This window comes from Myzus persicae, unplaced genomic scaffold (assembly GCF_001856785.1).
Source record: "Myzus persicae strain clone G006 unplaced genomic scaffold, MPER_G0061.0, whole genome shotgun sequence".
NCBI lineage: Eukaryota > Metazoa > Arthropoda > Insecta > Hemiptera > Aphididae > Myzus > Myzus persicae.
This window is the reverse complement of record NW_019100541.1, coordinates 10,127-34,502: the sequence shown is the minus strand read 5'-3', so window position 1 is coordinate 34,502 and position 24,376 is coordinate 10,127. Positions and strand designations below refer to the sequence as shown.

Sequence of the window (24,376 nt, the reverse complement as noted above, 5' to 3'; positions counted from 1 at the left end):
AACCATTATGACGGATTAAACGCATAAATTGTTATGACTTTAAGAGCTGGTTGCGACTGACTTGGCCTATGCTCATGTCGCGCGTTTTATGCAGAACAATCTAGCGCTCGTTGAGAGTGGGAGTGAATCCCCACTCTATAGTAAGATATATGGTTGGAGGTACGTATAACGTAAGGAAATAACACATGTTATGATATACAGAATATTTATTATCATCATTAATAGGATATTATTAATAAAATAATTTTTTAATACACCTATTAGATGATTTTGCTGACTTGCAGTCTGAGTAGTCGATCAGAGGTGGTGGGGATGATGGCCATCTGTTAAAATATGTCGGACCGTCGTACTCGCCAACAGCCTATAAAAAGGTATAATTATTTATCATACAAATTATATAATATATATATATCACCTTTGGTTTGGTTTTCCGAATTGGTGCCCATGCTGTGTCCGAATGTGTGGATGAATATTCTCTGAACCCCCTCTCCTCGTCAGCTGCCTATAAATAAATAATAACATTTAATTATTCAATATTTTATTATTTTAATTTTAAATTACCCGTGACTGTGATAAATCATCTTCGTTATATGTCATCAATGGAGACATACTTGAGTATCTTGGTGGTGATGGCTGTAGCATTTTCATGTCAAAGGTTTCAGTATTATACTAAAATAAAATAGAAATAAGTAATCGTATTATAAAAAAATCGTATGTTATTTTTACCTTTAATTCCTCAACTTCTTGCATCCTCTGGGTAGGCGGGAGAAATTTGATCAGTTCCTCATCTGCAGCCTAATTTAATGCAAAATATGTTAAATAATTTCAAAATAATATATATATTCATACTTTTAGCGAATTCTCCGTCATCCAGTTGATTGCCAGCGGTTCAGTCGCGAATAATTTGATCTGGTTTATAAAACTTTGGTTGTTCTTTGGTATATGCTTTGCAACTAAATCGATATGAATCACTTTAATTATTGTTATTACTTCTTCGCGTGTTGCGTATTTATCAATATTGAAATCAGTCTTCAGGTATTCGGATATTTGATCGAGTTGATTTAAAATACAGTGAAACCTGACTTAACGGACACCTGTATATAACGGACACCNCAAACGGAAAGATTTGTGTTAAAAACGTCACGGGTAAGTTTATTTTAGTAACGACATTATTATGTTGGTTTCTAAATTTTAATATGGCTTTATACTTTTATAATAATATTGTATAAAACTATAAAGCATTATAAAAAAAAATAGTAGCATTAAACTATCAAATACTTATTAAATTGAACTGTTTTAATTGTTGTCAATAGTAGGAGGAAAAGGCCGCTCCGAGTGACCCTCCGCTTCAAACCCCCCCGCCCCCCACCATCCGCTTGTCAGCGCCCTCCCCGCCACCCACCTCCCACCTGTACCGCAACACCTACGACACGACCGTCGGGCCACCGCGCCACCCAAGTCACGACCGTTGGACGCCACCACGCAGACGTCCCGTTTCTTTATACTCGTTGGTATCGCTATCAACCAACGATTTGGGTGGACGCAGTTTTTTCGGTGTATCCATTATATAAATATATTAAAAACCTATACATATATATATATATATATATAATAAAAACATATACAGACATATTAAAACCATATACATTCTTTTAACAGGATACTAAGCTAAATACTAACGCGATTAAATTGTTTAATATAATTCCATATTTATTCAACAAAAATATATATTATACATATTATATATCTGCATGTTAGCCGACAACATCATACGATTCTGATTTACATCTCGGTCTTGACTATTATCACGGGTATTACGATTGTCATTAAATTCATTATTAACATTATCAATAAATTGTGCACCTTTATATAATAATACAAATACACATTTAGGGTTATGCGAGGCGTGCTGTTGCCACACTCCGTCATTTTCCACCCATTTTCCCAATAACAAGCCGCAGTAGAAACATTGTACTAAGTCGCCCGCCCCGGTAAAAGTGAAACCGCATTCAGTCAGCGAATATTTATCTTGATACGATTGTGATGGGTGTGAATCGAATGTTTTCAGCCTCGATATAAAACTTATATACTCGGGATATTCGGGATTAGAGTTTTCTTGCAAGGAACGCACTAGAGATCGACAATCGACAGAACTTTTTTATAAATTCATTGTATCGAACCGTATAAAAATAATAAATCGTAGATAATACGTTCTAGGTTTGAAAGTTGATAAGACACCTCTACCCAGTGTAAAGGTTTGTGAGTAACTGTCAGCTGTATGAACTAGTAATTCATCAGCAGTGTAAGCTAAGCAATGCAATAACAATAATATAAACTAAAAATATTTGGATAGTGGTATGTAAAATACAACGTTGAGTTATTCCCTATTATCAGGTACCCGCCACACATGTGACAAGATGTGTAAGATGTGGGCGTAAATTATATATATAAATATACACACCAATCATATAGTAAATTGTGATATACGCCGAAGTCGAGAGCTGACCAAACTTAACGGACGATTATTTCTTATCGTAATGTCCAACACCACGTCGAATACAGATCAGACAGCCAACAAAGTTCAATCACGTTCCACATCCTTGCGTATATTCGTCTCTCGTCTACATTTTATTATTATTATCTTACAACACTGTGTGTCGTATATTTACGAAAATGTTTAACTGTACGATTTTTAATAAAGTTTACGTTCATAAGCGTGATTTAAACAGGTACGCTAAAACCCACGATGGATCAACGAATTCGTGTGGGATATGTCTCCGGGACAAACTTCGAAACCACGTACAAAATCTTCATGGTAAGTACATTGATTATTATGACGTTGAGCCGAAAAAACCTTTTTGTTATTCATAGTTACGTAAACTAACATTGTTGAATTATTATCATATATTATAGTTATAAGTTATTAATTTTTAAATCAGTTGTTTGTATGATGAAAAATTAGAGTTATGGTGAGTTATGTAGAGTATGGTGTTTTTTCGGAACAACAACGTTTAGCTTAATTAGGGGTTATTAATTAAATTAATTTTAAAATATAGTGATAGCTAAAAACACTCCCGAATACCACAACGCTGTACGGATAGGCGACGCAATGGGTAAATCATTTTTTCTTATTAATAACAATAATAACGACGCTATCTTAATATTAATAATGTATGTTAGGTCGCACATCAGTCATAAACTGGGCACCCCCCGCCACTACCCCTGACGCACAACTATATGTTTCGCCACTGCCGTACATCACGAATAGCCGCCGTCGTGCTGGCACATCTACTCCCCAGCCTCAACCCTCATCAACATCGGTCGCCCGCATACCGGTTATCGTTTCCCCACCACCCGCACAGGCTATCGTCGACGGAACAGTCGCAAGATCCCTCGCCACCACCGCACTAACACTTTCACTTTCACAACCGTCCATCGAGGAAGACGTGGCTCACACGAAAAATAGTAGTATAAATATCAAACGTAAAAAGGCGAGCATGCATAGGGTTAATACGTCGGGCTTTATTGAGATCGAGTCATCACATAAACGAGCAATATTATGGTACTTTAGGAAGAACGTTGATAACGTAGCTAGTTATCGTGCGTTCCTCAATTCGAAAGAGTCCGAATTAATCGCGAAATTACGCGAGCGCGCGAGTATTAATCCTGTAAAATACAACCTTAAATTAGAGGCCACATACGTAATACCAAACTTGGACAATTCTGCTCAAAATCAGGCATTTAAAACTTCAGCCCGTGAACTCTATGCCCACAGCAATGTCAAGGTTTGGTGGATCGTGATTTCGCATCGCTCCAGGCCGAAGAAGATTCGTACACCGGGAAATACAGCGGGTTCGCCTTATCGTGCATTGACGGACTGCTCTTGGGTGTGTACGAGTATACGCCTACCGTTGCCGGAAAGTATTCTGAGTCGGGAGGCCGTTGTTAACTCTCAAAATATCGACTCGCAATGTTTCAAGTGGGCGATTCTCGCCAAACATGTGTCTAGCGATCGCACACGAGTGGGCATGAATTATTCGAGGGAAGAACATCGTTACGACTTTTCTGCGCTGTCAACTCCCACTCCCGTATCGGAGATACAATTATTTGAAAGGTCAAATCCGGGTACGACAGGAAATGTATACGGTGTGAGAAATTGTGTAGAATATAAAAAAAATAAAAAATCTATCCCACAATCTGCCGCATACCCACTGCGCGTCGTAGAGGAGGAAAAGGCAAACCATTTCGACCTACTACTAATCACCGGAGAGGGTGCTAATAATCACTATGCGTATATATCGAATTTTTCACGCCTAGCCAGCCCGCAAAAAAATAATCATCAACATCGCTTATTTTACTGCAAACTGTGCTTCGTTAGTTTTGAGGACCGCCCATTAAAATATAAATTGTACGGCGAGCGGGCGTTGGCGGATCGTCGCTTGTTGTGTAACGCGCACAAACCGATTGTTCCTTTGATACCGAAAGAGGGAGATACGCTGAAATTCGAGGCGTGGTGTAAGACGGAGCGGCTGCCGAAGCCTTATTACTGAAAACGGACCGGAAACAAGGGGCGAATACCACTGCAATACACGATCGCCATCCAATGAGCTACGGGTACCATGTGGTCGCGGCGGAGGGTGTACCAACTGAGTTGTTCGATCAGTTCGACATACCGAGGGTACCGGTCATTTTCCGTGGTTCGGCGACCGAAGATGACGTGGCCAAGCGTTTTGTTCGCGACGTACTCGGTGTGGCCGAAAAAATAGCCAGATTATATAAGGAAGTAATTGTACCGATTATTATGAGTGTTGAGGATTGTCACGTGCACGATGCCAAGATAATGTGCGACTTGTGCAGCTGTGCGTTTAGAGAACGCAACTGTAAAACTGCACATCACGACCATTTGTCTGGACGTTTTTTAAAAACGTTATGCAACACGTGCAACCTCAAGTTGAAAACACCAAAATTTGTACCATGCTTCCTGCATAATTTGTCTAACTACGACGCGCATTTCATCGTTACAAATTTGGCGAACGACGACAATAATCGAATATCGGTAATCGCGAACACTGAGGAGAAATATATTTCGTTTTCGAAATTTATAAACAACACGTTCTCAGTCAGGTTTGTAGACACGTGTCGGTTCATGGCGTCGAGCTTGGCCCACTTGGCGGAGAACCTCTCCTCTGCGAACTTTGATAAGTTTCGAGAAGTCGCAAAAGTGTTCGCCCCGTCGGAGATGTCGTTGGTCACGCGGAAGGGCGTGTATCCGTATGAATACACAGATTCGTGGGAAAAATTACAAGTACCATCGTTACCGGACAATTTTCTATTCTACAGCGCGTTGACGGAGACGCACGTGTGCGACGAAGACTACGATCATGCGACTCGGGTTTGGTCCCATTTTGACTGCTCTTCGCCAGGCGCATATAGCGACTTGTATCTACAAATCAATGTGCTGATCTGCGCCGATATCTTCGAAAATTTCAGGGATAAATGCATGACCACATATCACCTGGACCCGGCACAGGGTTTACCAGGCTTCAGCTTTGACTGTATGTTGAAACTTACGAAAGTTGAGCTTTTTCTTTTGGATGATTATGAGAAAATACTCTTCATAGAGTCCGGTACGCGTGGTGGTCTGGTGCAGGCCAGCAAGCATCACGCTCGCGCCAACAATCCGGAGACGCCAGGATACAATGCCGACGAACCCAGGTTAGGTTATACTTAGATGGTGATTATAAAATATAAATTATATATCCGCATCTATATTGCGGATAATAATACCGATATATTTACCGGTGTATTAACCGATTTTTTTCTTTCTAGTTAATAATTTGTATGGGTACGCGATGTGCAAATATATACCGATTAGCGATTTCTCATGGTACCCGGGAAACCCCGAAGTTGCCCTCGATCAGCTACAATGGATGCGCTAGACGGATGACATTGGTAGATTTTACGAAGTCGACATTTCTTATCCTCAACACCTACACGACGCTCACAATGATATCCCGTTCCTGCCACACGCTAACTACCACGCGGGTCCACCGTGCGAAAGTTGATGGTGACATTTCTGAGGAAAGAACGCTACGTGGTTCATTATATGAATTTAAAACAGGTCATTGATCACGGCGTCGTAGTAGAAAAAGTGATTATTAATATTATCATTATTATTATGTGTATACGCATCATATTACTTTTTTCGTACATTTCAGACGCATCGAGTATTGGAATTCCGACAATCCCCATGGATGGCTCCGTACATAAACCTCAACACAAAAGTTTTTTAAAGATTTAAACAATTCGGTGTTCGGTATGTTATTTATAAATTTTACGAAAAAACAATTTTTTTTTTCCGAACCTTGAACTACTTAAACTTTACATAACGTCCACTGTGTGTATGTAGGGAAAACAATGGAGAACATGCGTTGTCGATTAGACTTATAGCTTGTCACTCAACATGGTAAAGAAGTGGATTTCTGCAAGCCCATCTACATAGGATTTACCGTACTAGAACTTAGTAAAGTTTTAATGTACGGATTTCATTATGATGTCATGAAACGTCATTATGGAGATAGGATTGAGTTGTTGTATACCGATAATGGTGCGTTTATAATATAATAATAAAAAAAAATATATATTTTATGTATCATATAATATTATTATGTGTTTCAGATTCGCTATTCTACCGTGTGGAGAAAAAAGATTTTTACGATGACTTGGCAGCCAATCCGAATCTTATGCGGTTTATGGATACCTCCAATTATCCACCACCTATTATTTTGATGTATATAAATACATTATATAACTTGTTAAATGTATATAAAATATATCTTTCGTTTGCATCGATTTAGAAAAATATTAACATTATAGGGTCAAGATAAAATATAGATAAGACATATATGTAAAAAATTTTTATTGAACATAATTGTAAATATTTTTATAATAATTAAATAAACTGTGTATAAAGTACATAGAACAGTGTTTTACTATCGATCTCATTCGAAATCGATAGTAAAACTCCTCTTATTCAACCCCCGGTATATAACGCTTACCGGCGGTACAGCACCAAGATTGTACCCGGCGATATCCTCGTCTGCCATTTGGATAGCTTTTGGTAGAAAGACATTGATTGTTCTCGTGTTCGCTACATCTATCAGAACACAAGACACGGCATGGCCAAACTTTGTGTCCACATTTTTCATTGTGCGCACGGGGTTTGGTTCGTTCATACGAAGTTCGCCAATCGAAAGATTCACATTGTTGACTTGACTCTTCAAGTTCTGGAGGAAAGCAATAATACGCCATAATACGCCATAATACGGTAATAAAAAAAAATAAAAAATTAGATAAAAAATAAATTGTCCAAACGCGAGGGGCATAACGGAATAGATACATTTTTATAATTTAAATAAAAATGAAATTAACTCACTTTATTTTCTGTATATTATTGATGAATAAAGGCGGAGATGAACTGGACGAAGACGTTTGCTTTGAGTTAGTACTAAAAAAAAAAAAATGACTATTAATATTGAACAAAAATGATGCGCGACGCAGTTGAATATATATATATAAGACTTTTACGATATTTATCCAGGAATTGACCACAAACAAATCAAACCAATAATGTGTTGCTCTAAATATAAAGATTTTATTTATTATTATTACATATTATTTATATTATATACAGAACTTACCTAAATATAAAGAAACGACAATAAATGTTTGTTCTTCAATAAAATGTCAATTCCTAAACTACAACTATATAACTAGGTATTACATATTTCATTTTATCATATATTGCTTATCACTATTAATATTATTACTGTTATCACTAATCACCTTACAAGTTACAACCACACTAACCGTGCAGAGCGCGGTATAATAGAATTTAAAGAATTATTTATTCTTTACATCTCCCCCACCGGGAAAGACAATTTTCCATAAAATTTTCGTCTCGAAGTCAAGTACCTAACCAGCTAGGTTCTACTCCATTCAATGTAGAAGCCGGAATAAGTTTCGTTATATGGAAATTATTAGATTCTGTCTTTTTGTGACCTGTGTTAATCCTATAGATTGAATTTGATATCCTCTCTATAATCTTGTACGGCCCGATCTTCAGTTCATCCAGTTTTCTCCTGTTTAGTTTGTTTCCATTTTCCACATACACCATATCTCCTACATTGAATTCCATGTCTTTTCGATTTTTATCAAATAGCTTTTTGTTATAATCATGTGATTTTATTGTATTCTCATATGCTATTTTCCTATCACATATCCAATCAATTTCTGTTTTTTTTCCTTCTTTTAATTCATGTGGCAATATTGAAACATCTGTACCATATAATAAATATCTTGGCGCAAACCCCGTAACTGAATGATCAGTATCATTATACCTATTTACACATTCTTGTGCTATTGTTGTCCAAGCTAGTTTTTTATTTTGTTCATTGATTTTACATCGAATTTTGTTTACGAGTGTTTGATTAAGTCTTTCATTTATTCCATTTGAGAAAGGGGTATTTATGGCAGTAAAAACCATCTGTATTGACTTTCCACTCAAAAAACGTTTAAATTCTTTTGAATTAATTCCCGGATATTGATCGGTGAGAAGTATACCTATTTCATCTGTGTCTGCTATATTGTTGACTAATTTTACAAAATCATTCGCACTCTGTGTTTTTGATGTTAAAATGAATGCGTATCTTGTGAAATGATCCACTAGGAGATGTAGATATTTTTTTTCGGATTTCGAATCTCCAAACCCACCAATCGTGTCTATTGAGATTATCTCAAAAGGCTTTGTGGCTGGACCCAGATGAGACATTAAATCAAATTTGTCATTTCCTCTAGATTTGTTTTTCATACATATCCCACAGTTTTTACAAAATTGTATTATGTTTTTTGTCAAGTTTTTCGCTGTGTATACTGTACCAATCTTCTTTTGCATTTGTTTAATACCAATATGGCATAAGTTTTCATGTATGTTCTTTATGAGTTTAATGCTGAACTCCTCTGATAACATGATTTTTTTTCTTTTTCTACACTTCTTAAAATATACATTGTTTTTTTTTATCAGCTTTTTTTTTTTTTTTTTTTTGTTTCTTAACTCTTCATTATTTTTTTGATCTGTTAGAATATCATCCAGTTTTATTAGATTTACTATTTTAAGTTGTTCTTCTTTATTCTCATTTGTCTCCAATACTGGGTTTCTGCTTAGGCAATCTGCCTCCAAATTGTCTTTCCCTGGAGCATATTTAATTTGAAAGTCATATTGTGACAGATAGTAGGTGAAATCTCCTAGCTCCTCATCAGTCCTAGATTTAATGTTCATGTTCTCTAACGGTTTGTGATCAGAATATACTGTAAATGATTTACCTATAAGCCAGTATTGCCAGTATCTTACTGCCTCTTTGATAGCCAAACATTCCAAATATATTGCTTTCTTTTTTTTTTGGGCTTCATTCAGTTTTTTTGAGAAGTATGCCACTGGTTTTTCTTTTCCATTAGGCTGTGTTTGTTTGAGAATGGCTCCTACACCTTCCAAAGATGCATCTGTGTAAATCTTGATTGGTAATTCTTTATCAAAAATTTCTAAAACTGGTTGTGAGCACAGTAGTTTTTTTATATTTTCAAATGCTTTTTGACACTCTATAGACCAGATAAATCTTTGGTTTTTTTTAAGTAAATTATGCAATGGATTTAGGATAATTGCACTATTTGGTATGTATTCATGATAAAAATTTATTTTTCCCAGAAGTTGCCTTATATTCTTTTGAGTTTTTGGAACCGGAAAATTATTTATTGAAACTAGATTATCTTTTACAGGCCTGATAGAGTTATTCTGTATAACATGACCAAGATATTTCACCGAGTCTGTTGCAAATGTACATTTTGTAAATTTTAATCTGAAACCTTCAATTTGTATTGCCTTTAATAACTGTGTTAAGTGACTAATGTGGTCATAAAAATTTTTAGAAAATATAAGAATATCATCAATATAGTTAACAGCAAATTCTGTAAGTTTATATTTCCTTAATATTGTACTTAAGACTCTCGGAAAAATTGCTGGTGATGTTTTTAAACCAAAAGGCAGGCAAGTCCATTGAAAATGTCCTTCCTGTGTCACAAACGCAGTTTTTTTTCTATCCTCCATTCTGAGTGGAATAGACCAAAAAGCAGAATTTATATCTAATGTCGAAAAGTAATTGCAGTTCCTTGTCTTTATCACTAGGTCATCAATCAGTGGGAATGGTTGTGCTTGAGGTACTACTATTTTGTTCAAGTCTCTGAAATCTATGCATAGTCTGGATCTTCTCTTATCCTCTTTCTTAAATGCTAATGTTACTGGTGCAGCTTCAATGAGTTTTTTTTTAAGTAATTTTGATATTTGTTCTTCTATCTCCTTTTTGTCCTCTACGGAGCATCTATAAGGTCTTTTACTACAGTATTTGTCAACTGTTAGATCAATACGTGCCTCATATTCTCTCACTGTACCAATGTCGTATTTGTCATTTGCAAAAATTGACTTGTTATTTTCAATTAGTTTATTTATTTCATATTTTTGGTTGTTAGTTAAATAATCTATCTTAGTTTGGAAGTTATTTTCCTCTATATCTGTTATTTTAGTATTTTCTTTTTTTACTTCAATTTTCTCTTTTTGATTTAAATTGATGTTTTGAGTTATTTTTAAATGTTCGTTCTGAATAAGTTTGAATTTTTTTATAATATCTAATCCTATCAAAAAGTCATATTTGAAGTTTTCTTCATCTATGATGTAAACATATACTTTTTCTTCAATTTCATAAATTTAAATTTTTATATTTGTCAAACCATTTGTTTTTTTAACACCATTAATTGTTCTTAAGTTTGCATTTTTTATATTATTCATTTTTCTGTATTTTATTTTTAATAATTTAGAATTTATCAATGAAACATTAGACCCAGAGTCGTGTATCCCAAATATTTCTAATTTATTATCTAATAGCAGTTTGACTTTAATTAATGGTGTAACAATTAGTTTTTTTGATCTGTGTCATTTAATTCAGCTTCAACTACTGAATTATTTACATGCTTGATGTAATTTTTTTTTCTCTATCGTTTTCTCTTGTGTTGAACCAACATACTGATTCAGGATGGTAACGAGTGCCTTTATTAAGTTTTTCACAATTTTTACATGGTTTTTTTTCTTCACTTTTTTCTTTATGGTTCATGCCTAGAATCTTTTTTTTTTTATTACCATGTGTTCATACTTGCTGATTTCACTAAACAAATCCACAGTGTCTTTTAATACCTCTCTATCAATTCTATTAAGTATAAACTCTGGTAAACCAGCTGCAATAAGATCTATCAAGGTACCCGAATCAATTGTTCTTCTCATATCCAATAAAAGCTTTTCTTTTTTTATTGCATAGTCCAGTAACGAACCATCTCTGTATTTGTATAATAATGCATAAGTTACTGGGTTCCAACCTTTGCTTGAAAATGTTTCACAAAATTTGTTTTTCCAAATTTTCCATTCTGAGTCTCTTGTTAATTTTATTATCATAGAGCTATACCAATCTGTACAAGAGTTGTCCATAAATAATCTGAGAATTTCAATTTTTTTGTGATCCTCATTAACATCAAAGCGAATACATTCTTTTTCAAAATTATTTATCCAATGACTTGCATTTATATCCTTGCTTGTAAATTTTTCAAGCACAAATTTGTCTGAAATTGTCTTTAAATTTTGATCTCTTGGTATTTGTGCGTTTCCAACTAATGTCTCTAATAGTTTTAAAGTATTTAAATTTAAAGTATTTAAACTATCTTTTTCTTCTTGAATCATAGTGTTAGCAGGTTTACCTGTTATTTCTTCTAAGCACTGGCCTGCGAATAGCATGTTATCATAATCATCCATGTAAACTTTTTTTAATTCCTCAGTCAGTGGTATCCAAACTTTTCTGAATTGGTGTCTTTTTTTAATGAACTTTTCACCATATTATACATAGTAGTTGTACTCACCTCTTTATGGAAACTTATTTGTTGTAATTCTTCCAGTATAGCATATGTTTCTTTAGCTTCAGTGGTAATTGAAGTTATGGTCATCAAATTTGATTTTCCATCGCTTGATGGTTTAATCATAAATTCAAATTGTAGCTTCTTCATATTGCTCAAACGAAATTGTCGTTTTATAAGACTTTTACGATATTTATCCAGGAATTGACCACAAACAAATCAAACCAATAATGTGTTGCTCTAAATATAAAGATTTTATTTATTATTATTACATATTATTTATATTATATACAGAACTTACCTAAATATAAAGAAACGACAATAAATGTTTGTTCTTCAATAAAATGTCAATTCCTAAACTACAACTATATAACTAGGTATTACATATTTCATTTTATCATATATTGCTTATCACTATTAATATTATTACTGTTATCACTAATCACCTTACAAGTTACAACCACACTAACCGTGCAGAGCGCGGTATAATAGAATTTAAAGAATTATTTATTCTTTACATATATACAGGGTGTTTCACGATGAACTGACAATTGCAATTACTTTTGTTCTACTGAATATTTTCAACTTCTTTTTTTTTTAAATTGTCAATTGTCGTCTGCGCTACATTTAAAATAATTTTAGATTTTTTTAAACATTTTTTATGTAAAATTATAAATTAAAAAAATGTCTATTTGACTTTAAAAAAAAAAATCAAGATAGCCATTTTGTAAATCCGATTTTTAGAAAAATTTCGGTGTCAAAAACTTTCACTAAGGTCCAGTCAATAATTTTTAAACAATTATTAGAATTTGTTTAAATTCAAATGTATTTCCTGTTGGCTGTTAATCAGTGTTACAGCAATATTATCGATTTTGAATTATTTTTTTTCAAGAAATAACGAAATTTGTTATCACGAATAATCAACAAACATGATACTAAGCCCAATACAGTATTACAATTTACAATACACATTCAAGATTTTCAAGTAGAAAAATTCGATACGTATCGATACGGAATAGTTACGTACCACCTCGTATCGGAGTCCGAGTCCGATACGGGTCGGTACGTATCGCTTGTACATTGCAAGTGTAACATCTTGAACTCCCAAAATTGACCCGATACGTACCGATACACTCCAAATTCTTTCTTGATTATACAATAAGTAATAACATACATAAGTACATAACGTATGTATAACGCATGTGAACAAGTGATTCATTTTTCGGTGTTTGTTAAAAAATGTTTGGTGTTAAGTGTTTAGTAATAGTTATGCGTAATAATGTAATATAAATGTCAATTATAAGTATACAACATGATCATTGAATATTATTCAAAAATTAATGACCAGTGACTACCCACCAGTTACCACCACCATATGTGCTGGACTCTTAGGCCGGTGACACACATGAGCAATTTGTTTCATAAAATTTGTTTCTTACAATTAATAGCACGAAACATATTTCATGGTCAATACACACAGAACAAATTTGTTTCATAAATATTTTTTTCACCTACCCACCAGTTAGTTCACACAGCTCATTTTAGTTGGTCTAAAGATGTCGTCCGATGATGACATTATTGTTCTATGGTGGTTAAATCGAAAGAAGAAGATGATTAAAAAAAAAAGGCGATACTGGGTGCATCCTGCGAACCTCATCAATTTAAAACATAGTGCTACTATTGTTGCAATCGAATTAAATCAACATCCTGACAAATTTAAATCATTCTATAGAATGAATCTCACAAATTTTCAACAAATAGTGAACTTGGTTGGGCCATCAATTAAAAAACAAGAAACATACTGGAGAGAACCAATTGGAGTAGAAGAACGATTATTGATAACATTAAGGTAATTATATAATAATATTTTATTCAAACAAAAATTAGAAATAGAAAAAATGAAAATTAACAAAAAAATTTAAAAATAACTTTTTCAAATTATAAACATAGCAACAAAAAAAACTTTTATTCCAACTTCAAATTACGGAAAATTGCAATTGCTCGCTTTACAGTAGTTATAGAGAAAAAACACCTATAATAAAATTGAAAGAAAACAATATTTTGGAGAAAACATTATATGCGTTTTTTAATATTGCTAATATATAACTTACAAATTAAAATTCAAAATATACATATTTTACGTCTTTTAATTAGCTGTATCTTTTTTACTAATTACTTTTTTATAAAACGGATGTGACATTTTCTTGGAAATATTGTTCCCTACACATTTTATTAGAGGTATTTTAACTCTAAAACCACTTTTTAGTGAAGTTTTGATTGCTTTGCGTGGACATGTTTTTACCGTTGAAAATAAGCGGTATAACGTCCTCTTAAGGTTTTTTATTAATATCGTTTTGTAATTTTAAATGCTGATTTTTTTTTTTTAGCATGACGGATGGATTGGGTAGTTTTATTGAACTTTTTAACATAGATACTAATGTCATCAACTGATGACTTGATCGAGGATCTTTCCTTGACTAGTTTTTTCAGTTGTACAGCTGTCATATCGAAGAGCTATAATAATTGAATACAATACAAAATAAAAATTCAAAACAACAATTGACATACAAATCAATGAATATAATGTAAATCAACAATAATAATTACTAGGCCTTGGCAACTATCTGTTACACCAAGTGCTAAGTATGCCTATAATTACAACCAGTATTGCTACATAAGCTGAATAATGATGATACTAATTATATGAAATTAAAACACAAAAAAAATTAACAAAATGACTTGAGAAATTTATAACGTCGAGGTCAACAAAAATGTGCGAGTAACCGACGTCTTATCCTTAGAGGATTAAGTACGCCCTTACGCTTGAAGTGTTTAGTGTTTAGTAATGAGGATATATTATACGAATAAAATTTTAAATTATATCGGTAACAAGAATAATTGGTTTAAATAATAATAATAATATAGAAAAACAGCCTGTTGGCAGTACCAAATATTAATACAATAATATAATATGTGGCCTGTTGGCACTAAATAAATAATATAATAATAATAATAATAATATGTGGCTCGTCAGCCGATTACCTGTGAGCTGGAGTCCGTAAACGACGAAACCAGAACGCTACCATCTCGGGATGCACAAATTTTCACAATAAAAAATACAATATAATATTAAAATATGTGACAATCCCGAGAACGTGCGACTAACGAGTCCCCAGCTCAAACGAATAATTCACTGACATAAAATTCACCATAATAACACATGCTTCTATAAGGACGTCGATGAGCGCCCTGAATGAGGAAAATAATATTAGTAGTGCACAATGTTGTGACTATGAACGATACTTACAGAAGCAAATCACAGCACAAGACAGATGCAAAAATTATGGAAAACAAATACGATGCCGCTGAACATGCGGTTTAAGTTACGAATTTAACCTGGCTGGTATTCGACACTGGCTGAATGTGCACAACTTGAGTGTCGGCAAAAGAAGAAAGATGCACTACGAAAAACATTATGAACACGACGAAAAATAAAGGTAAATTTGGAAAAACTGAACAATACGAAATACACGATAAGAGATTTTTAAAATTCACAAAAACGGTTAATTACAAGACGAATAACACTGATACGAAGAAGTGATAACGAAGGTCACGGTGCTGCAACAGTGGATCGCAAAGTTACCACATTGACGACGAAAATAATAGGCTTGCTTTGGCGCTAGAGATGGAAAGTCTAATTCAATTTGAAGAAAAGTTCATTAGTTCACAGTTCATCGAAGTGAATAGTTCAAATGAACTATTCAATAGTTCATTAAGTTCATTGATTTAAATGATTCATACGGACATACAGTAACGGTATGATTTCACACAACCGAAGCGAACTTTTTCTCTTATTACTACAAATAGATTATACCATAGACATAATATAATTATGTCTATGGATTATACAAAAAGACAATTAAATGAAGAATATGAGATTACGAGAATAAAACTATAAAGGAAAGAAAATCCGTGAAAGTTGCTCTCATTGCATAAGAGGGGGTTGAGTGTATCTCAGGACTCAGATTTGCTATGTAAAGTGCATTAGGTGTATTAAATCTTAAAGTAATGACAAATCATTTCTTTGATAATTAAACAATTTTTAAATGATCATAATATGTAATATGGATTTATTAAAGATTAAATGTAAAATTAAGGTGTTATTGTTATTATTTTTGTTATAATATTACCTAATTGAATTGAATAATATATTATAAAATATAATAATATGTTATCCTTATTTGACTTATACAAATATACAATTTTGTATACAAACCAAGTATGTTACTTAATAAAAATAACAATGAATATGAAATGGCTTGTATGGACAGGTCTAATCTGGTCTACATTTGTCCCCTAAATTGGTGTTTTTTGTATTCATTATCAACTATTTAGTAAACTTACTATAGAAATAGTCACAGTGTTGCACTATTCTATGAACATTGTGTTTGCTTCTGCACAGTAATAAGAATAGTCTGTTCAGAAATTTTAAATTTGTATTAAGTTAAATTTATTTTTCATAGTTAATCCTCTTTTACACTTAGTTAGAAATTAAAATTGAATTTTATATATTTAATATGATGGCTCCTCGTAAAAGAAGTGAAACTTGAAATCATTTTAGTGAGTTGGAAAACAGTAAAGGCAAATGTGGGTATTGCAGTAAAATATTAAGTACTGCTGGTGGATCTTTTGGTAATTTGAATAGTTATTTAAAAACGGTTCATCCTGCTGTACTTTTTTCAAAAGCAAAAGAGTTAATGGACCTTGATGAAAATCTTGTAGATGATCTTGCTAGTCACGGTATATTTTATTCAGTTTTCCTATTATACATTTCTATGTACCAATTTGAGTTCAACATCTTTATGTGGTATTACATTAATACATAAGCAGGCCCTCCAGTAGAAGCATTAAATGTTCCTGGTTCGAGCGTTAATAATAATTCAACAGATACTACTCGCATCCAAAGTAACATTATAAGTTTTATACAAAGTAAAAAACCTATATCAAAGAGTAGATCTAAGGAGATTGATGAACGCGTGACAAAAATGATAGTAAAAGGGTAAATAACTATATTTATTTAGAATTTATTATATTTATATTTAAATACATGTTAAGAAACAAAAAGCAAAAAATTATAATAACAATAATAATAATAATTATAAAAACAATGATACATTTGTACATAGTAAAGTCAAATAATTATATAATAGGAAAACGATAATATAGTAGTAACACGATTGCAACTCCTCTTTAAGCATAGCATGACGTGTTAGGGGTATGCATGTTTGAGTTCTAAACAATGATACATTAGAAAAGAGAAAAAAATATTCATACAAGAAATTAGGGAATAAGATAAAAAATCAAAAACTAAAAAACTAATTACTTAAATTTAAACACAAGTATAATTATTTTGTTTGTAAAAGGTACTGCAAGAATGTTTGACCCTGGCTACATTATTTTTATTATCTTGACATTTGACAGTAATATGTAACTATAATTCACATTAAAATACCAATAACTAAAATAAATTAATATATTTATTATTTATGTATTATACAAAGTACACTATTTATCAGTGAACTAAGCAATTGAATGAAAGTAAAAAAAAACCTACTTAATTTTTTTATTTTATGATCTAGATTTTATCCATTTTCTATGGTGGAGGACAAAGAATTTAGAAAACTATTAAAAATGTTGAACCCTCGATATGAGATTCCTTGCCGACAAACTATATCTAAGAACTTGATACCAAAATTATACAATTTAACTTTAGAAAATTTAAAAAAGAAAGTTGAAAACTCAAAAGCTGTTTCATTGACAATAGATGGTTGGACTTGTGTAAATAATAAGAGTTATGTTGCAGTAACAGCTCATTTTATTGATGAAGATAAAATGGTGTCCGTTTGCCTTGGCTGTGAACATTTTCCTCTACAGCACACAGCAATTAATCTAGCAGAGTACCTAAAAAATATAACAATTGAATGGAAAATCAATAATAAAGTTGTGGCTGTTGTAACTGATAATGCAGCAAATATGGTTTCTGCAGTACGTCAGTTACATTTTCGACACATAGGATGTTTTGCTCATTCCATCAATCTCGTTGTTCAAAACTCACTAACAAACATTTCAGAAATAGTTTCAAAAGTTAAAAAAATAGTCGAATTTTTCAAACGCAGCAGTAACGCATTAACAAAACTCCAATCAACACAAGCTCAAATGGGTTTACCTTTATTAAAATTGAAACAAGACTGTGTGACGAGATGGGACTCGACGTTTGATGTGTTGAAGAGGATTATTTGTATAAAAGATGCTGTAATTTCAACATTAGTTCTATTACAAAGTAGTATTGATACTTTGACTCCAGAAGAATGGGATACAGTTGATAAAGCCATTCTAATATTACAAATTTTTAATGAGGTTACAATAGAAGTTAGCTCAGAAAAAACTGTATCTATACCAAAAAAAATAGTTCTAGTTAGTTCCATGATAGCAACTGTAGATAATTATGTTAACGATATACCTTTGCCTCATGCAGTTCATCAAATGGCAGTTTCACTGAAAAGTGAACTTCAAAAACGGTTTAAAGACATTAGAGACTGAAATTGTGGCACAAGCATCAATCTTGGACCCTCGATTTAAAAAATATGGTTTCACTGATGAAGTAAAATATAAAAACGCCTATACAAATTTAAGAACACGAATAGGAAACATTCGATTACCGTCAACACTATCTAACAACCCCGAACAAACACCAACAACTTCAACATCACAACCTCCAGTATCTCTGTTATGGAAAATTTATGAAGATAAAGTTGAGCAATTCAAATCCACAGTGTCATCAACTGCAGCAGGAATAATAGAGTTAGATAAATACTTCGGAGAAACATTAATTAACCGTAAAGATGATCCGCTAAAATGGTGGCATGAACGAAAGAACATTTATCCTCATCTGTATGAATTTGTTATGAAACGTCTCTGTGTAACAGCAACTAGTGTTCCTTGCGAGAGAATATATTCAGAAGCTGGACAAATTATTACGCAAAAAAGAAATCACTTGAACACAAAAAAAACTTTACAGTTAATATTTTTACACAATAATCTTTCTTCTTAAACCTTTTATTATAAAAAGGTTGTATTATCAAACTAAAAAGTAACTCATTAATATTATTACCATCAAAAATGTATTTAAGTTGAAAAAAAGCAATTTTTTATAGTTACTATTTTTATTTCTACAATATGTAACTAGTAACTACTAACTTACTAAATAAACTATCTAGTTCATGTTTTATTTTTCTTTGAGTAATAATACTACCTACAAAAATAACTTCCATTACAGATTATTTAAGAAGGTACTAAAAGTATTTCATCTGATGACCATTGGGCACGGTATCACAAGTTAGTATAATATTTTGAGAAATAAATTATATTAAGTTCAAATTATTACTGCTTGTTGTTCAACTTCAAATAACAATTAACAAGCACAATTTTCAAATATCATATCAAATTATCAAGTATCAACTAATTTTTTCTTTTAATGTTATCAAAATCACCTAACAGTAACTATTGCAGTAATGTACCTACAGCTGTTTTTGAGATTTTGGACGTAAACTAAATACCTATTATCAAATCTAAAGTTCACGAAATCACGATTACGAACTATTTTACAATTTACAGTGAACACAGTGTTACCAATTTATTTTATGAACTGTGAACTGTTAGGTTACATGTACTGAAATAGTTCGGAATAGTTCATCAAAGTGAATAGTTCAAATGAACTATTCGTTCACGAACTTAAGAGGACGCACGCCACACCGGTCATTTTCAGCCGTAAAAACACGTCCACGGAAAACAAATGAATCGGCATCAAAAAGTGGTTTTAGAGTAAAAATACCTATAATAAAACTTATATAGAACAATATTTTGGAGGGAACCTCATCGGTGTTTTTTGAAATATTAACTATTAAAAAAGTTGTGGTTATTTAAAAAATTAAAAATAAGGGTTTTGTGCCTTTAATATCTAGCTGTGTATTTAGATTAATACAAAACCCAGGTGAGTTTTTGAACTTTTAATCTTTAGCTAAAGTTAAACATTTTATACATTTTTAACTACAAAATCATTTTAGATTCGTGCAAGGAAGCTAATGGAAGCTGTGATATTATACAATGAGGTTTATTAATATGAATTTTTTTTATTTTTTTTTATCTTGTAAACAAAATTTCTACCAGAAGGAGTGCTTTAATTACAATATATATTATCTTATCTTTTGGTAAATTAGATCTAAATGTTACTTGATAGAGGTCATTTTTCGATTTTCTCATCAATCTCCTCCTTCTTACGCTCAACTTTTTTTTAATTTCCACTAAAAACTTACGAAGAACCTTGTATTATTTTCAGGTTTTGTGACCTGCAGGTCCTCGAAAATATTTAAATAATGTTGTAAATATTTTGTTTCCAATGACTTTTTATGATTATGTTCAATGTAATATACTTTCACATACATAATATTATGTATGTGAAAAATGTTACTTACAAGTTATAAATTACAATTGATAAAATTGGTTGCATAGCAAAATCATTAAATTTTTTACAAATAACGCAAACTCCAAAAAAAATACTATTTTCAAACAAGCATAACACTTCATACAAATTGCATAGGTGTTAAATAATTGTCGAGATTTGATACATTTGTCAACATTTGAAGTTTAAATGGCTATTAAAAACTATGTATTATTAATTTTTTTTAACTGCTATTGTAAATGGCTTTCATTTGTAATATATAATTTTAATTTTAGTTTACTCGAAAGTCGTAGGATTGTTGATATTAATTATTTATTTACACAAATACAACAAAGTAGACATGACAAATTTGATTGTTCGTTTGTTGATATGGTATTTAAAAGTGAACTTCGTAAAGGGTACATTTCTATATTCACATTTGAATGCAAAATGTGTGGTACCATATCTAAAATCGCATCAGAAAACCCAAATGATACAAAGTACTTGGGTATTAATCAAGCAGTAATAAATGGTACATTGGCAATTGGTACGCAATTATATTTTTTAATAAAAATATAGATATAAAATCCATATTCAATTATTGCAATTATTTTTTGTCTTTTTATTAAAACTTTAGGAATTGGTCACACACAACTTAGTGAGTTTTGTGCCTCGGTAGAAATACCTTCAATATCGTCTACTTCATATATCAATAATTTAACCACTGTCAGCAATTCGGTCAATGATGCTGTTATTGAGGAAATGAAAATTGCGGGCGAAGAAAAGCGACAGATAGCATTGAATAGTGGTAATGTCGATATAGAAGGAGTCTGAAGGAGTACCTATGTGTACCGTTATTGCTGACGGACAATGGTCCAAAAGAAGCTACAAAACTAAATTCAACGCATTTTCTGGAGCTGTATGTAACATTTTAAATAATATTTTAGTTTTCCAACATTTTTCCGATTGGATAATCTTATTTAATTTACTATCCCGTAGTAAATTGTACAGTTTGTTACCTTTATTAGTGCCTGCCTATACTGTCTTATTACTAAAAAAATGTTCTTATAATTTCATAGGCTGCTATAATTGGGTTGCGGTCGAAAAAAGTACTATTTATTGGTATTAGAAATAGCTATTGCTGTATATGTCAACGTGCTTTGGTTAAAAAAAAAGATCCACCCAGTCATTTATGTTTTTTAAATTGAAAAAAAGCTTCAACAGGTATGGAAGCCGATGCTATTGTAGAAGGGTTTACACAAAGTTTCCATATGCATGACTTGAAGTACAACAAACTTATTGGTAGATTATAAAATCAAATTTTTATTTATTTATTTATATGGAAATAAACTATATGAGATATATACTATTTAAAAATTAAAATGTGTAGTTGGAAATGTTGGAATATTTTAAATTGAGGGTATATAAATTAAAATGTTTCTTTAAAAAAAAACATCTTTGTTGCATTTTTTAAAGATTAATAAGTAATAACTAATAATATTAATAATATTTATAATTATAAATTTAAGTATGGCATAGTATTTCTGTTTGTATTAGATAATTATTTATTTAACTTAGGAGACGGTGACAGCAGCGTGACAAAACGGTTGAATGAAGTTTTGCCTTACGGTGGCGATTTCAAAATAAAAATAAATGATTGTCGAAATCGCTTGCTCAGAAATTATTGTACTAAATTAATAGCATTAGCAAAACAAACAAATTACCCGATAGTTGTCAGAAATGCATAACTTGAATTAACTTCAAACATTTTACGTTTTCGTTCTGATATAACGAAAGCAGTGGAACATCATTTAAAAAATGATTTACCAATTCAACAAAAATTTCAGGTATTTTTTAATTGAATTAAAGCAATTTGAGATTTTCTATTAATATCTACCATAGTAGCACTTTATTCTATAACTAATTGCTAGTGAAACTCGCTGTCCTGAAACTAGGGAGCTTGTGAGACTCGGCAATGCAGACGCCAATGTCGTTGAAATCACTTATAGAAGTCACTCCTGTTGACGTCATGGGCAGTTAAAAAACAAAAATGTAGGAGGTGATAACGATTTTTGATAAGTCTTAGAGATCTCGTTTCGAGCGCGGGAATGTTTGAAATTTCACTTCACCCACGAAAATCGGCAATTGAATAACACGGTTCCCCGTCGCATGTCCTTTGCTTTTTTGTGTGTAAAAAAATGTAAATTCGAAAACTGAGTTGGAATGTCTAGCAAGTCGGTCGCCTCAAGTGAAAATCGTTTAACATTCAAGTTAGCCAGCTAAGTAGGCAATCCGACTTCGTCGGATCGCAGACCCTCCGTTCAGCGTCTATGAGTGAAACTCAACTAATTGGTTGTATTTACCTACATCTACACACATAATGTATAGAAAATGAAGATCGCAAGTAGGTATAATGATATTCGACATGATAAACCAAAGATATTCTAATCATACGGATAGACGGTAGTAGGTATAAGTATTTTTGAAATTATTTCATAATTTAAGCACCACGAAGATTATGTTTACAATAATAATGGAGATAACAATGAAATAATCATTGGAACTTGGAAAAATCGTGTAAAAAAAAAACCGGAAAAAAAATGCAAAAAATCCGGGCGGCCATGCTACAGCATAGGACTACCGTGGTAGAGGCGGCGACGATTTTTCCGGGGTTCGAACTCGCCTACCCTAGGGACTTTAACCTAACGCCTAAACCTACGGGACACCTACTCAGATGTTTTCAGATGGAAAAATTTGAGGATTTAAGCCGTTTGTATTCATCAGCGAATACTGCAATAAACATTGTTTAACCGATGAAATCCGTAGGATATGGGCATTATTTTTATTGCATATAGTTAACAAAATAGATGTAAAATCAAGCTATTGAATGCAAATACATAGCAATTTCTGTCGTTGTAATAAAACTAAAATATTTGTATTGCTATTATTATGCGTAATAGTATAAGTGTATACGGTTCTGCATCAAATAAATAGTTCATTTATTTAATATATAAGCAATATACAATTGAACGTTACTCATTCAATTTGGAGTGTATTAATTGTGAAATCCAATATTATATCACAGCATCGAACACTAAAATATTTTCTTTTATTTATTACATATTACATATTTTGGGTTTTCGAGTAGATTTATTGAAATCCAATCACAGGATTGTGTGTTGATCTCATCGAAATCGCCTAATAATTTTTAATTTAATATATCGCATTCGGACGTTCCACAGTCGCAGAATTGTACGATCGATATGGACCTGACCGTCGAAGAACAGTCCTGTTTCATTTGATATATTTAACCGAGAGAAGGACAAAACAGTAAGTGTAAGGATCCGTTCGACGACTTTGGTTCGCTCTGTAAAAGCGATTCCGAAGTGTGAGAATGGGGCACGAAGAAAGGCGAATGGAGCTCGAAAAGCAAAAGTTTTGAAACAATCCCGGCGATGAGGCGAGGACGATATTTCAAAACGATAACGCCGCGATATTTTTTCGCGCTCCCATTGGCCCGGAAGCGAACGCTCGTTGAAGAAAATAAATATTGGTCTTTCGTTCCGGGAGGAAAAGACTCCGGGACCTTACCATTTTATATATTAAGACTAGATTCCGGCGTTTGTCATCCCGACTGCGGCGGAAAGACTGTGTGGGCGGTGGTGCATCTTGAGTACTTAATCAAAAGACCGCGACGGCGATGCTGGGTTTTTTGATCCGGCCTGCGGCGGGAACGCGGGGTCGTCGGGTATTGTGTTTTGTCGTGTTGGCAGCACTGGTTAAGCGGTAATTTTTGAAATTGGAAGAGTGTCTAGTCGTAAGTCGGAAATTCGGATTCCGAGTTTGAGTGTCTAGCTATCAGTCATCTCGGGTGAA

At 32.6% G+C, this 24,376-nt stretch overlaps 1 protein-coding gene across 1 annotated transcript; it reads right to left on the bottom strand.

The window, feature by feature from the left end:
- Nucleotides 1-232: 232 nt before the first annotated feature.
- Nucleotides 233-875, bottom strand: LOC111031783. Its single transcript, XM_022311873.1, has 4 exons — nt 727-875; nt 562-669; nt 416-502; nt 233-361 (listed from the first exon to the last, which is right to left on the bottom strand). Exons 1-4 carry the CDS (start codon nt 748-750, stop codon nt 233-235), a joined length of 348 nt encoding a protein of 115 aa, XP_022167565.1. The 5' UTR covers nt 751-875.
- Between the last annotated feature and the right edge of the window lie 23,501 nt (nt 876-24,376).